The sequence below is a fragment of the Gymnoscopelus microlampas genome (assembly GCF_963454915.1).
Source record: "Gymnoscopelus microlampas genome assembly, chromosome: 18".
Taxonomy (NCBI): Eukaryota; Metazoa; Chordata; class Actinopteri; order Myctophiformes; family Myctophidae; genus Gymnoscopelus; species Gymnoscopelus microlampas.
The window spans coordinates 25,027,549-25,040,327 of record NC_139955.1 but is presented as its reverse complement, the minus strand read 5'-3'; the positions used below and the strand labels follow the sequence as shown (position 1 = coordinate 25,040,327).

The window sequence follows — 12,779 nt, the reverse complement described above, 5'->3', positions numbered from 1 at the left end:
CTCAAGGCACACCTGTATTCATATTTGTCAAAATAGCCTCTAGTCTAGTCCATAGAACTTCAACAGGGGGTCCTCAGAGTTACTACAGGTGGGACACCAAATCTTTGTATGAAAGGAACTTTTTTTGTGTGTGTACATTAACCACTTGAACCCTGGCATCCATATTCTGGGGGGAACATTCGATTTAGTGTAGGGGAAAAAAAGCAGACCAAGTACAGTACCAAAGTATTGAGGGTTTAAAAGGTTAAATGTCTGAAAATACACAGGAACATTAATCTAACATATTAATAGAAAAGATGTGTATAAGCTAAAAAAAAAAAAACACAACACTGTGCTATCACATATAGTGCTGTCAAACCACTGTATCTATGAAATCTATGAAAAAGTTTAATCTGCAACCCAATTTTATACAATATGAAGTAGGGGTCCCTGCTTCATCTTCATCTCAGTTTAGGGGTCCTTGGCCTGAAAAATGTTGAAGACCCACTCTAGTCTTTAACACGTTATCACTCTTAATACTCTGTAAACCTTATTTATTTATTTACCAATGCCAATTAAAACGTTTAAACACTTAATTTCACACTTTCACAAATAGTAAAAAGAAATAGCAGAAATAGCTGATCGATAAGCTTACAATATGTCACATAACACGTTTTGAGATTGTAGATTTTTGCTATTTTTGAAATAAAAAGAAGAGTTACAATGCAAAAACATTTATTTTATTTCATTTGTGTACATGTTTGCCTATAATGTCTATATAATTTGCCTGTGTATTGGGAAATGAGTGCACACAAAGTAAATTAAAAGAGGATTCATAACATTTTGTATACATTTGTATATTGTATACTGTAGCACTTGACATGAAATCCTAAGGCACACCTGGACCTGTCTTACAGCACACCAGTGTGCCTCAGCAGCACATCATTTGGGAACCACTGGGCCATAACATTGTAACTTTATATTATTCTACAGATGATAACATGCCTCAATACCTTTCGATGTGTTCAGTGTCCAAGGAGTTGTCCATAGCCATAGCCTGTCTACTCTGGTTGCAGCGTGATTGGTAGACAATTAATGTGTATTCACTAGTAAGAGACCACACCTTCTCTTCCAACAAACAGATAAGTGATACAAAAGCGTGTGTATTTATACTGTGGTGATTGCTACGTGGATTGGCTGAGAGATAAGTAGTGCAGGTGAACTTGATCATGAACGTGAGTGGCTGAGCAGAGGGCGGTCTCTACTCCCGAACCTACGTTGAACACAACTACATTTAACCCATTCAATCCGGGAACGCATCCGTGTCACTTTAGATTTCTTTAGCTATTCAAAAATAGCAGATATACAAGCTCATAGCGCAGCACCGAGTGCCCCGCTATGAGCTTGTAGATCTGCTATTTTTGAAAGATCGTATAAGCATATATTATAATATATATAAGCATATATTCAAAGATTTGCACACATTTTCAAGATTTTTCAAAAATAGCAAATCTACAAGCTCAAGATATGTATGCATGGGACAAGTAGAGATATGTATTTTACATAATGGGACAAGTAGAGTATTTTATATATGGGACAATTACACTTAATTAATTAACTTAACAATTACACAAAAAGTTAGGATACTGTTTGTTAGGATACATTATGGGAGAGTTGGGTAAGATGAGCCACATTTTACGTAAAGGGATATTTCACTTTCAAACATGTTTGGGATCATTTTAACATCTACTGTTTGTTGTTTTGTGCTTATGTGTGCAGCCCAGACAGTTTTTAAATTGCTTGATTCAGTATTTAGATATTTGATATATCAGACTTAAAACTCATTTTAAAGGATACACCGGAATACCAGTTTATCAGTGATTTGATTTGATTTTATGTTTATTTGTATGTGTTTATTTGTATCACAAATGGGCACATGTGAAAATGATTTCACCCACTCCTTACACATTGAGATTGGCCACCTCAATACAAGTAGGACTTAACATTGACAAGGGAAAAACAAAGAGCATGAAGATAAATCCAAACCAGTGCTGAACCAATCACACTAGAAGAAGCACAGTCCTTCACCTACTTGGAGTGTCATTGACAACCAGGTACAGATGCAGATGTCAAAGCAAGGATCGGCATGGCAAGGACAGCTTTTAATTACAGCTCAAGAACATCTGACGCTCTAGAGAGATACAGCAACTAACGGAAATAAGAATCTTCAGTTCCAATGTGAAATCAGTCCTGCTTTATGGGACACCTGGAGAATGACAAAGACCACGATCAATAAAGTGTAAACATACACAAACATTGTATTATACAGTAATACTGTACATATGATAATAAAGTTGAACATAACCAAATTAACATACCTTTAATATTAGTGCCCAAAAAACAATAGTAAGTGTAGTTATCAGGAAAGGAGACGTTATAAAAGCATAGTAAGTAAGTACCAGTAACATAAAACCTTCTAAGGACCTAGATGGCAAAAATACAGTTATTGTGAAATATGTTTGTACCAGGAAAGAACATGGTACTTAGGGTTAGGTTTAAGGTTATATCGCCATCCCCATGTATACTCAGTAAGTTATTTTCTGGTATATATTTATCATTTTCTGTCACACTCATTCCAGATTATTATGGTCTGTTCTGTGCTTCAGGGTGTGCTTGGTGAACTTTCTATTTTGAAGCAAAAAGTGGATAGAATGGGGTTGGGTCATTGGGCAGGGCCTTGGGAGAGCTGTTCAAAAACAACAATAGGTCAAAACCCAGTTACAGGATTGAACCGGTAGGAGCTTTGTCTGCGTGGTGCGATGTGTGAAATTGTGGATAGTCAGTGGGACATTTCAAAGATTTCATATGCAGCAATTCACATTGTAGACACTACCACTGACTATCCGTCCCACGATTTCACACATTGCCCATACTAGTTCCAACCTGGAACTGGAGTTTTATTTTTGAACAGCGCTGCCAAGGCCCTGCCGATACTGTCAGTAACCGATCCACTTTTTGTGTCAAAATTCCCCAGGCTTTACTTCTGATAAAGAAAAATTGCGATCTGATAGCTTTGACTAGAGCTTGACCTATGCCATATTTTCAAATACATTTGAAAAACTTAGTTTCTATTTATTGTGTATTTTTAAAAAATCATAAAAATATACACAACTAACTTTTAATTTAACCACTTAATCCCTATTCATAATGTTATATATTTTGTGCTGATGTACACGCTCACAACACGTTGCAATGCAACATGTTGTGTGGGTTGTGAGTGTAGATCTGATATTTTTTAAAGGTTTTTGAAAATGCTCACTTATAATACCATGCCCAAAATAGGGACGCCAGGTCGAAGGTTAAAATCCAAACACAAAAAAGTCATATAATGGCTGATACAGTAGCTACATCGGCCAGACCGATATATCAATCTGGCTCTAGCTGGGGAATCTCTGTTGAGAAATCCAGTCAACCTTTTCATTTAAATGTGAATACTACAAGTAAGTACTTGTTTTTAACCTAACCAGCTGTACAATCCATATAATCCATTTAAAACTTTTGTTTGGTTAATGAGTCTAGCTGTTTCATTGACGATAGAGTTTTTCTGTAACCTGTTGAAACTTTTTTACTCAACTTTTTAAAATTACTATGTGTATGTGAAGTTCAGAGGATCTAATATGAAGTATTTACAATCCAGCAGCATTTACACATCTTGATAACTTCAAACTAGATCATACAAGTGTGTAATTGTAGAACAATTAATTGTTATTTGGAACACTTAGTGAAATCAGTGTTTACTTGGAACACCGGAAGTGATCCTGGGGTTCCATCCTGGTTGCTTGAATGCAATTGTTGAGGTAGCACAGAGGAAGAGAGTTATCAGGAGTTTCCTTTGAAAGAGGAAAATGCTCCTTTCCTCTCTGGCGTGGCAAATATTTTTGTGCTGCAACAGGGACATACTGTTGGGAGACAAAAACGCGTGATCATTGCATCGGACTTGCAATGTATGAAGTTGTTCTGGATCTAATGTGTCTCATCTCCATTGGATACTTACTGTATTAAGACAATCAGGTTAGATTTTCTGAAAGTCCACTTTGGGTCCATCTATAGGTAAGAACACATTTGGAAAAACATTACTGCTCTTGTGTGAATCATCTAGCTTGCTAGATGTAGCTGCTATATCTACATTTAGAATTGTATTTGTAATGATGCATGAGGTAGGAGTCAAATATAGACACTATTTTACCATTTGCAAGCTATTTATTTTTTAAGAACAATAGGGTGTGTTTATTGCCTGGATTATCTTATTGGAATCATGCCTTATTTCCACAATGTTGTAAATGTTGGACTCTTCTTCTTTTGTAATTATAATTTGTTAAATTGTTTAACTAATTGTTTACTGACTCATGATTTTATATGAATTTGAGACATCTAGTCATAGTTTTACATAAAAGACATACACATAATAGGCTTCAGAACAAACTTTCCTTTCTTTTAGTCTTCTCCGAGCTGCATGTCAAGTTTGAAACATACTATATTCCTGTCTACTTTGTCCTTGTATGCCTACAGTGTCAATGTCTCTATTATGCTATAAATTTGAGAGATATACTCCTATTCATGGCTTATGCTTTTATAGCCTACTCGAGCAACGTGCCGAAAATAGCAGATCTACAAGCTATGCGACATGTTATGAGTTTGTAGAGCTGCTATTTTTGGTGCATGACAGGGTTGTTCGACATATAAAGCATAAAGTATAAATCAGGCATGGCCATAGGCCTATATGGCACATTAAATGTAATTTTCCCATACATTTTAAACCTGGCCCTTCTGACCTCCTGTGAGTGAATGTTCTTCCCCATAAGGCTGCATTGTGTCTCTGTAGCTGCGTATGCCATGATCATGGACCCACACCAGGTCAGGGATTTTACAAAAAAGGATAAGATAAATAGCTAGTAGTAGACCTAGTATACAGTATTATAGAGTGCTCTTTGAGATTTCAGTTCACTGGACAACTCATCTCTGCATGTATGTGTGCGCGCGAATGCATTTTTTACTATTTGCTGACCTCCTCTAATTTGTGAGTCTCATGAATATGGACAATGGTCAATTATATTTGAAATATCACCAGCCAACACAGCATAAATTTTGACACTTGAGACCTTTCTTTCATCTTTCAAAGGGCCATTCATTTTTAAATTCATTTGAGGGTCCTATTTCTCAGCACTTACAGTATGTAAAATGTTTCCTGTTCCTTCCCACCTACAGTCTAGATTTTGTCACATGATCAAGACAGGGCATTGAACACTAAAATACAATACTGTGCAATATTACTCTGCTAGATTCATTGTAAAGATGATATGATTACAGAAGGCTTAATAGCTTTGCCAATGCAAAAAGTCATGTCATCATTTAACTGTAGTGAGCAATAAAGAGATGGCAGAAGAGGAAAGTAGGTGTGCTTGCTTGTGAGGCAGATGTTAGATGATAATGTGGTTTACCGTACCAGTCTGGACTGACATCTCATGTGTCATGTGGAGAGTGGAGCCAGATGGTGTCCTTGACTCCTGTACAAATAAAAGAGGTTACCCAGCTTGATGGGTTGTTACCATACATTGGATTATGTCTCATTGTAACATGCCTTTATTAATACAACATTGTTGGACTTAAAGCATTAGTATAATGCACTGTCAGTTAAAGGCAGTAAGTGTAATTGTCAATTGTATTTGTGTGTGTGTGTGTGTGTGTGTGTGTGTGTGTGTGTGTGTGTGTGTGTGTGTGTGTGTGTGTGTGTGTGTGTGTGTGTGTGTGTGTGTAGGCCTATACGTATATACAGTATATATATATATATATATATATATATATATATATATATATATATATATATATATATATATAGCAAATTACTAAAACAAATCAATTTATTATCCTTTTTTTGCATGATCTTGCATGGATATTTTAGAACACCTCTTATCAAATTAGCTTGAAGTTTGCTGTTTGAAAACTGTACTTTGACGCCATGAGATATATAAGACGATATAAGATGAGTGTGAAGACGTATCTACATGTCATTTTGGGCAACAATTAAAAAGCCAAAAGATGTTTCAAGATAATTCTGATCAAATGCATTTATGAATACGTGTTTGTTGACTCATAAGGGAAGTGCCAAAACAACAACAACAGAGGGGTTATGAAAGTGTCACCCAGCCCCCTTTCCATCAATTAATGTGCACAATTAAGGCCAAGGTGTTTCATGATTAATGACTGTGCCAACAGATCTGTACATGGGGGATACCTCCTGTGGAGCGGCAGCATACTTGCAAACCTAGAGCATACGTTTATTACAGTCACCACATTTCACCCGAACCATAGGCAACAACAATCTCAATGTTCAGTTTTAACAGAAAATATTGAATTATATGTTGAATGCTGATCCATTGTGGGACAGGAAATTAGGTTAGTTTATCTGACTCTTTGTACATAGAACATAATTACAGCATGCACAGCACTTACTATGAATCATAAGTGGCAATATTTGCCACACATATGAAACAATAATATCCAAGGCACTTCTCAAACGTTTATGATCAATAACTGCCATATATTTCAATATTAGTAACCACCAAACAACAATTACAGTGTTATTGCCATGCACACAGCACAGAAGGGCTATCTGACTTGACACACATCATTTCTATCATGAAAAATGTATTTGGTATTGGCTTAAGAAGTAATAAATCTATTGAGAAATAATAGCCTCTAGAGAACAAAGGATCAGCAGCAAACCAAGATCGATTCCTTTTCACACAACTGGAAAACTCAAAGGCATAGACAGGGTAACAGGGTGAATACACAGTAAAATCCTTAGTTTCAATTTAGCTTAATGTGCAAATTGACCCAGAAGGCCAAGAGTCTATTTGGTTTCATTTGTACACCCTGTGAGTTAAATTGACACTTAATATAGTTTATTTATTTTTGAAATGTAACTAGGATAAGCCCCTTGAGATGCAGCATCTCGTTTTCGAGGGGGTCCTCACACTGTAACTGTAGAGACTTAATTCAAAACAAGCAACAAGCAACGAAAACACAATACAAAAATAGCAGTCTTCACAGGCAGAGAAGGTCCTGTTTAATAATTCAGTCGTGGTGCCTCTCAACCATATAAATAAGGGTATTAAGCTTAAAGCCCCATTCCCATTGGCTCACAAGCAACCATGTGGATGAAAACAAAGGGTGATACATGCACTCTACACAATTCTAGACACACCACAGCACAGTCCCCAACGCAGATCTGATTTAAATAATGCATTAACACAATGTGTTATGGCCCACGTCTCAGGACTTATTTTAATTCAGGGGGAATTCCTTGCCTCTTTAGTAACCTCTGTGTTTGTCTCTGCAGTGCATTGGGGACATCTTTGTCACACATTAAAAGGATTGTGATAGATGTGTGATGAACAACAAGCTCGACTATCACATGTGAATCAATCTCAGGCAGTATAGTAGATAGAAGGTCTAGCCAGCTGGAAAGACATCAATGAAGCTCAGGGAGGCTTGTTCCTAATGAAGCGCATATCTGTGAATGACAAGAATAAGAATGTTACTCTCCAGCTTGGCCTCCTGAAAAGACTTTTACAATCAGCAGATTCAGCACCAAAGATGCAAAGGGAAGACTGTGAGCAGTACTGTAGACATTTTGACCACATGCACTCTAGCGTCCCTCTTCTGGGCGTGCCATAGCAGGCAAACAAAAATAGGCCAACATTCGGTGAAAAAAGCAGATCTGCAAGCTTCAGTGCAACGTGTCGTGAACTTGTAGATCGTCTTTTCGGTGACAAAATGTGGTGTTAAGGGAAAATATGAGGGGACCAAACTTGGGTACACATTCACTTTAGCTAAACTTCCTTCAGCTCCCCCTCTCGCAATTTTTCCCATATATAAATATTCAGAGACAAATTTTAGATACACTTTTCAAATAATCCCTGCATCTAAATGCATTAAAACACAAGAATAATGTTACAAATAAAACAATCCCTGCAATTACTGTATATTACCGTGTTGGATTGCCTGCTGTATCGTAAAGGACGACTTCACCGAATTTCAACCTATCTTCATTTAATTGGTCCTCACTAATAATAAACTAATGATAAAAGGGTACCATTTTTTTCTGCTTGGTCTGTGTCTCATAGGAGGGCTGTAGACAGTCCAGAAACCTGTCTACCAGTGACATCATCGTTAGGCATGATTATTTTTCCCAACAAGATTTCACATTTCTTATTTAGATTTTTATTAACACGAGAACAATGGCTTCTTTTATTGCATTGCAACTTTCCAGGAATAGTAAGCCTGCAGTTTCTATTAGCTTGGATTCCCCAATGACGATGTCACTGGTAGACGGGACTCTGAACTGTCCACAGCCCTCCTCTGAGACACAGACCGAGTAGAAAAAAATGGTACCATTTTATCATGAGTATTAGTGAGGACCAATTATATGAAGATAGGTTGAAAATCGGTGAAGTCGTCCTTTAAGCAATTTTCAAGTCTCTGCAAAATGTATTGCATCCAGTGGCTTTCTTGAACATCAGACAATCCAAAATATACTTTGGAAAATGGTCATCATTAATGTCAACTTAAAGGTAGGGTAAGTGATATTTTTTTTTGTTAAAAAGATTAAAGTATTATATATTCTGATAGTAATCATTGCTACAGAGCGTTTGTTCGGTCACAGGGGTCTCTCCAGCTCTTGAGTAAACAGAATATAGTACATTTTCAGGTAGGTGACGAAATAATAATAATAAAGAGCTGGAGAGATGGGAGACTCCTTTACTGAACAAACACTCTATAGCGATGAGTACTATCAGAATATAGAGCTATTCATCACTTATTTTAACCAAAGTATATCACTTACCCTACCTTTAAGTATACCGTGAGTTGTCATTGGGCTAAACATGCCATACCGCCGGTATAGGTTGGTTCAGATTGTTCTTTACCCATAAAATTGTTTCATAACGTAAATAATACTATACAGTCATATTAGAGGCTTCAAGCAGATGGCAGTGGTAGCAGAGGCAATTTGCTTAATATTTTTAGCCCTTGAATATGACTTTCAACTGATAAGACATCATATGAATAAACCATTGACTGTAACAACCAGTATCTATGCTTCCAAATCCCTCTTTTACATGAGGCAACGGAGGCAGATGAGATACTGCAGCATAAGGTCTACTATTTTAATAGACTGTCTTCAACCTTCTCCTCACACCAATGTCATGGAAGATGGGTCTTTTTGAGTAGATGTGCAGTTCAGCAAGTGCAATGTTTTCAATGATTTTAATATTATTTGGTGAAGTTGAACTTCAAATTAGACAAGCCAATTGATAGTCTTTACACAAAACATGAGCACAAAGAAAAAACTAAGGATATTTGAATACAATTTAAAATAGTTATTAAGGTCATTAAGGAGATGGTCTGTCGATCTGGTAAATGTAACAGTCACAGTGACCAAACATTCCTTCTTAGTTTACTTTACATGAAGCACATTCAGCAGTGACAAAAGCATCCATGTTTAGGGATGCACAAGCCACAAGATGATTCTAAAGTGGCAGGAGATTACAATAGATCTTGTTGCGTCGTGGTATGTTGTGCTGCACCGAGCCCTCTTGGTTCGCAATCCATTTTGAAATCCAATTTCCTCACTTACCCTGTGGGCATGTACAGTTTCCTTTGACAGCTGATTTGTAATAAAGCACTTAGAGCCCACAGATCCAGCGTTAGTGACAGAATACCCTGTAGTGTACAGCACACCCTAAAGGCTGATTTATAGTCACATGACGGTGTTCCGTGCCAGAAATAGGAGATCTACAAGCTCATGACGTGCTGCAAGGCCATACTTTGTGAACTTGTAGATCTGTTATGTTCAGCATTGGACACCATCGTATGACAGCCCTGACTGTAGATACAGTACCACATGTGTCGACAGTATCCAGACGCTAGCCATGCTGTTGGCCTTGACTGAATGACCTCAGATTACCTTGCATGTTGCCTCAGTCCTTTTAGCTATCAAAGCCATTGTAAAGCTTTATGGTATTTCAATTAGGTATAATACAGCTGTGATGCACACACTGGAGCATGGTTTGTTATGTACGCCTGACATGGAATTTCTTCCCGAGATGCAAGATGGTTTCTCTGAAGCCCTGACTGGGGAAGAGGCAGCTTACTGACCTTGAATGGTTCATCAGTATGTAGTTTTTCACTTCTCATGTAGTCAACAGGGTTTTTTTCCCTTTTTTTCTCCCCCCCGCTTTTTTTTGAAGACGCAGGGCTAGAGGGTGAATATTTTTTCTGCATGGCTACCTGCAGTGAGACATTCCCTCTTGGGAGTCTGTTTGATGTGAGGATAGCAGAGCCCACGTACAATTGTGTAGGTGTGTGTGTGTGTGTGTGTGTGTGTGTGTGTGTGTGTGTGTGTGTGTGTGTGTGTGTGTGTGTGTGTGTGTGTGTGTGTGTGTGTGTGTGTGTGTGTGTGTGTGTGTGTGTGTGTGTGTGTGTGTGTGTCTGTGTGTGTGTGTGTGCAACGTTGTTTGTGTGAGTCTGTGGATGTGTTTTTGTTTCTGTGAAGGAGAATCACTAACAAAATAAATGTATGCACATGTCTACGCATGAGCATGTGTGTGTGTGTGTGTGTGTGTGTGTGTGTGTGTGTGTGTGTGTGTGTGTGTGTGTGTGTGTGTGTGTGTGTGTGTGTGTGTGTGTGTGTGTGTGTGCGTGTGCATGCATGTGTGAGTGCGGGCGTGCACATGTGGACACGCTCACATATGATTCCATTTGTCCCGATGAGCTTCTTCTAACAGGGTAAAGATAGCGTAGTGTTAGGTGTTAGTGCAGTAAGTCCCTCTTTCCGTCCTATAGACCAAGCGATGATTTACTTTCCCAAGGTGTGACCTCATCATGCTGGCTCCCTGCCCCCCCCCCCCTCTTTTGGCAAGAGAGCAGGCAGCCCCAACATCATCAGGCGGTACAGTCGTATAGCTGAGGGGACTGGGCAGGGCTTGGGATATTTTCCTCATTTCATTTCCAGTGCGTGTATGTGTTCTATCTGTCAGAGAGCAAGGGTGAGTGAGAGAGAGTGAGAGAGAGAGAGAGAGAGAGAGAGAGAGAGAGAGAGAGAGAGAGAGGGAGAGGGAGAGAGAGAGAGGAGAGAAGAGAAGGGGAGGGAGCGAGGATCATGCATGTGCATTAACTCCAGCAGCACAGCAGCAGCGGCACACAGAAACAGCAGCAGTAGAGGAGAGAGAGAGGGAGAAAGACAGAGAGAGAGAGAGAGAGAGAGAGAGAGAGAGAGAGAGAGAGAGAGGCAAAGAGGGAGAGTTGGAGGCAGGATTGTAATCACAGGCACAGGAACAAAAGCTGCAGAGGATTGTTTTCCTTATCCTCTGACAGCAGCGGAGGAGACAGTGCAGGCGGACGAGGAGGTGGTGCTGCTGCTGGTAGTACTACTGAGACAATAGAGGAGAGAGAGGAGGCACTTTGAATTCAGCCAGGACTGAAACCAAGGGTCTTCTCTCCTCTGCTCCTCCTCCATGTTTTTGGGCACCCCACGTTCATCTCCAAGCTGAAAGGAGGATGTCCGTGTCGGGGAAGAAGGACTTTGACGTGAAGCAGATCCTCAGGCTACGCTGGCGCTGGTTCAGCCACTCGTCCCAGGGTTCGGCCGGCGGCGGCGGAGGAGGTGGAGGTGGCGTGGGGGGCTACATCCAGCAGGATGGCTTAGACCACAGAGGGACCCCCGTACAGGGCCGACTGAAGAGTCACTCCCGGGACAGGGGTGGAGTGGGAGGAGGACTCCGGAAGAACAGTCCTGTCCACAGCATCCTGGCACCCACGCCGGGGCCCACGCCAGTCTATGTCAGAACGGGTCATCAATCATGGCACCACCAGCAGCAGAACACCATTCACACTCTCCAGGTCAGCGAGGAGCCCCCTAAGACCGCCTCGTCGCCCAGCGTCACCAGGAAGGAGGACACCAAGAGCAGTGAAGACAATGTGAAGGGCAGCAACGAGGACCCTGCGGAGGCGGAAGCCAGAGAAAGGTATGACTCTTATGTGATGGAAGAGACAGACTAGTTTCCGGGAAGACATCGAATTCGGCAGAAATCTGATTTAGATAGTGGTAAATGGAAACGTGTGCCTTTCGTAGGGATGCACCAAATGAGAATAGACTGTTGAATGTAGAGAATGGTGTTGCTCGCAAAGAGAAAGTCTGGTGTCCAAGGCAGAAGCATTAACAGAAGCAATCATTTGTTGTTGTGTGTAGACATTTGCTTCAAGCCTATACAGCATGCACAAGACTGGTAAATTGTAAAGTTTTTTTTTCCTACAGTTTTCAGGAATCCAATTCTTGCACAGTATACATTCTATCTGCGGTGTTTCAACTTCATTCAGTATTCGTGGTGCCATTCTGCATGCAGGCCCTTTAATTAAGCAGAGATCAAATTAGCTGTGCTGCTATCATTTCCCAATTAAAGCCTGGCTCAGCAGCTGCGACCATGGCTCACCTGGGGACAGTTCAGTCGCAGTTTCCACTGTGTGCTATATAGGCACGGCAACACAATAAAACATGCTCTTAATTATTCATTGTTTTTTATTTTATTTTGTGCTCCCATGCCGGTGTTGTGAGGGCACTGGCAGATATCATGTGGAGGAAACCTCTGCTTGATTCCTCTGAGCATTATTCACATTTTACACAGCAGCAGGTTAATGCATTCAATCACAGTAACTGTAAAAGTGGGTTGTGGGAGAGAGCC

At 39.8% G+C, this 12,779-nt stretch overlaps 1 protein-coding gene across 4 annotated transcripts in view; it reads left to right on the top strand.

Annotated features, from left to right (window-relative positions):
• Positions 1 to 3,936: 3,936 nt before the first annotated feature.
• The window catches only part of klhl4 (kelch-like family member 4), a 41,390-nt gene continuing 32,547 nt past the window's right edge, over positions 3,937 to 12,779 (top strand). Inside the window, exons 1-2 of one of the 4 annotated variants that reach the window (XM_084086002.1) lie at positions 3,937 to 4,089; positions 11,588 to 12,065. In XM_084086002.1, the coding sequence (XP_083942128.1) occupies positions 11,599 to 12,065 (467 nt within the window). In that variant the 5' untranslated portion in view covers positions 3,937 to 4,089; positions 11,588 to 11,598. Of the gene's footprint in view, positions 4,090 to 11,198; positions 12,066 to 12,779 lie in introns of those variants that run through there. The other 3 variants (XM_084086004.1, XM_084086003.1, XM_084086001.1) reach the window with 3 other exon arrangements.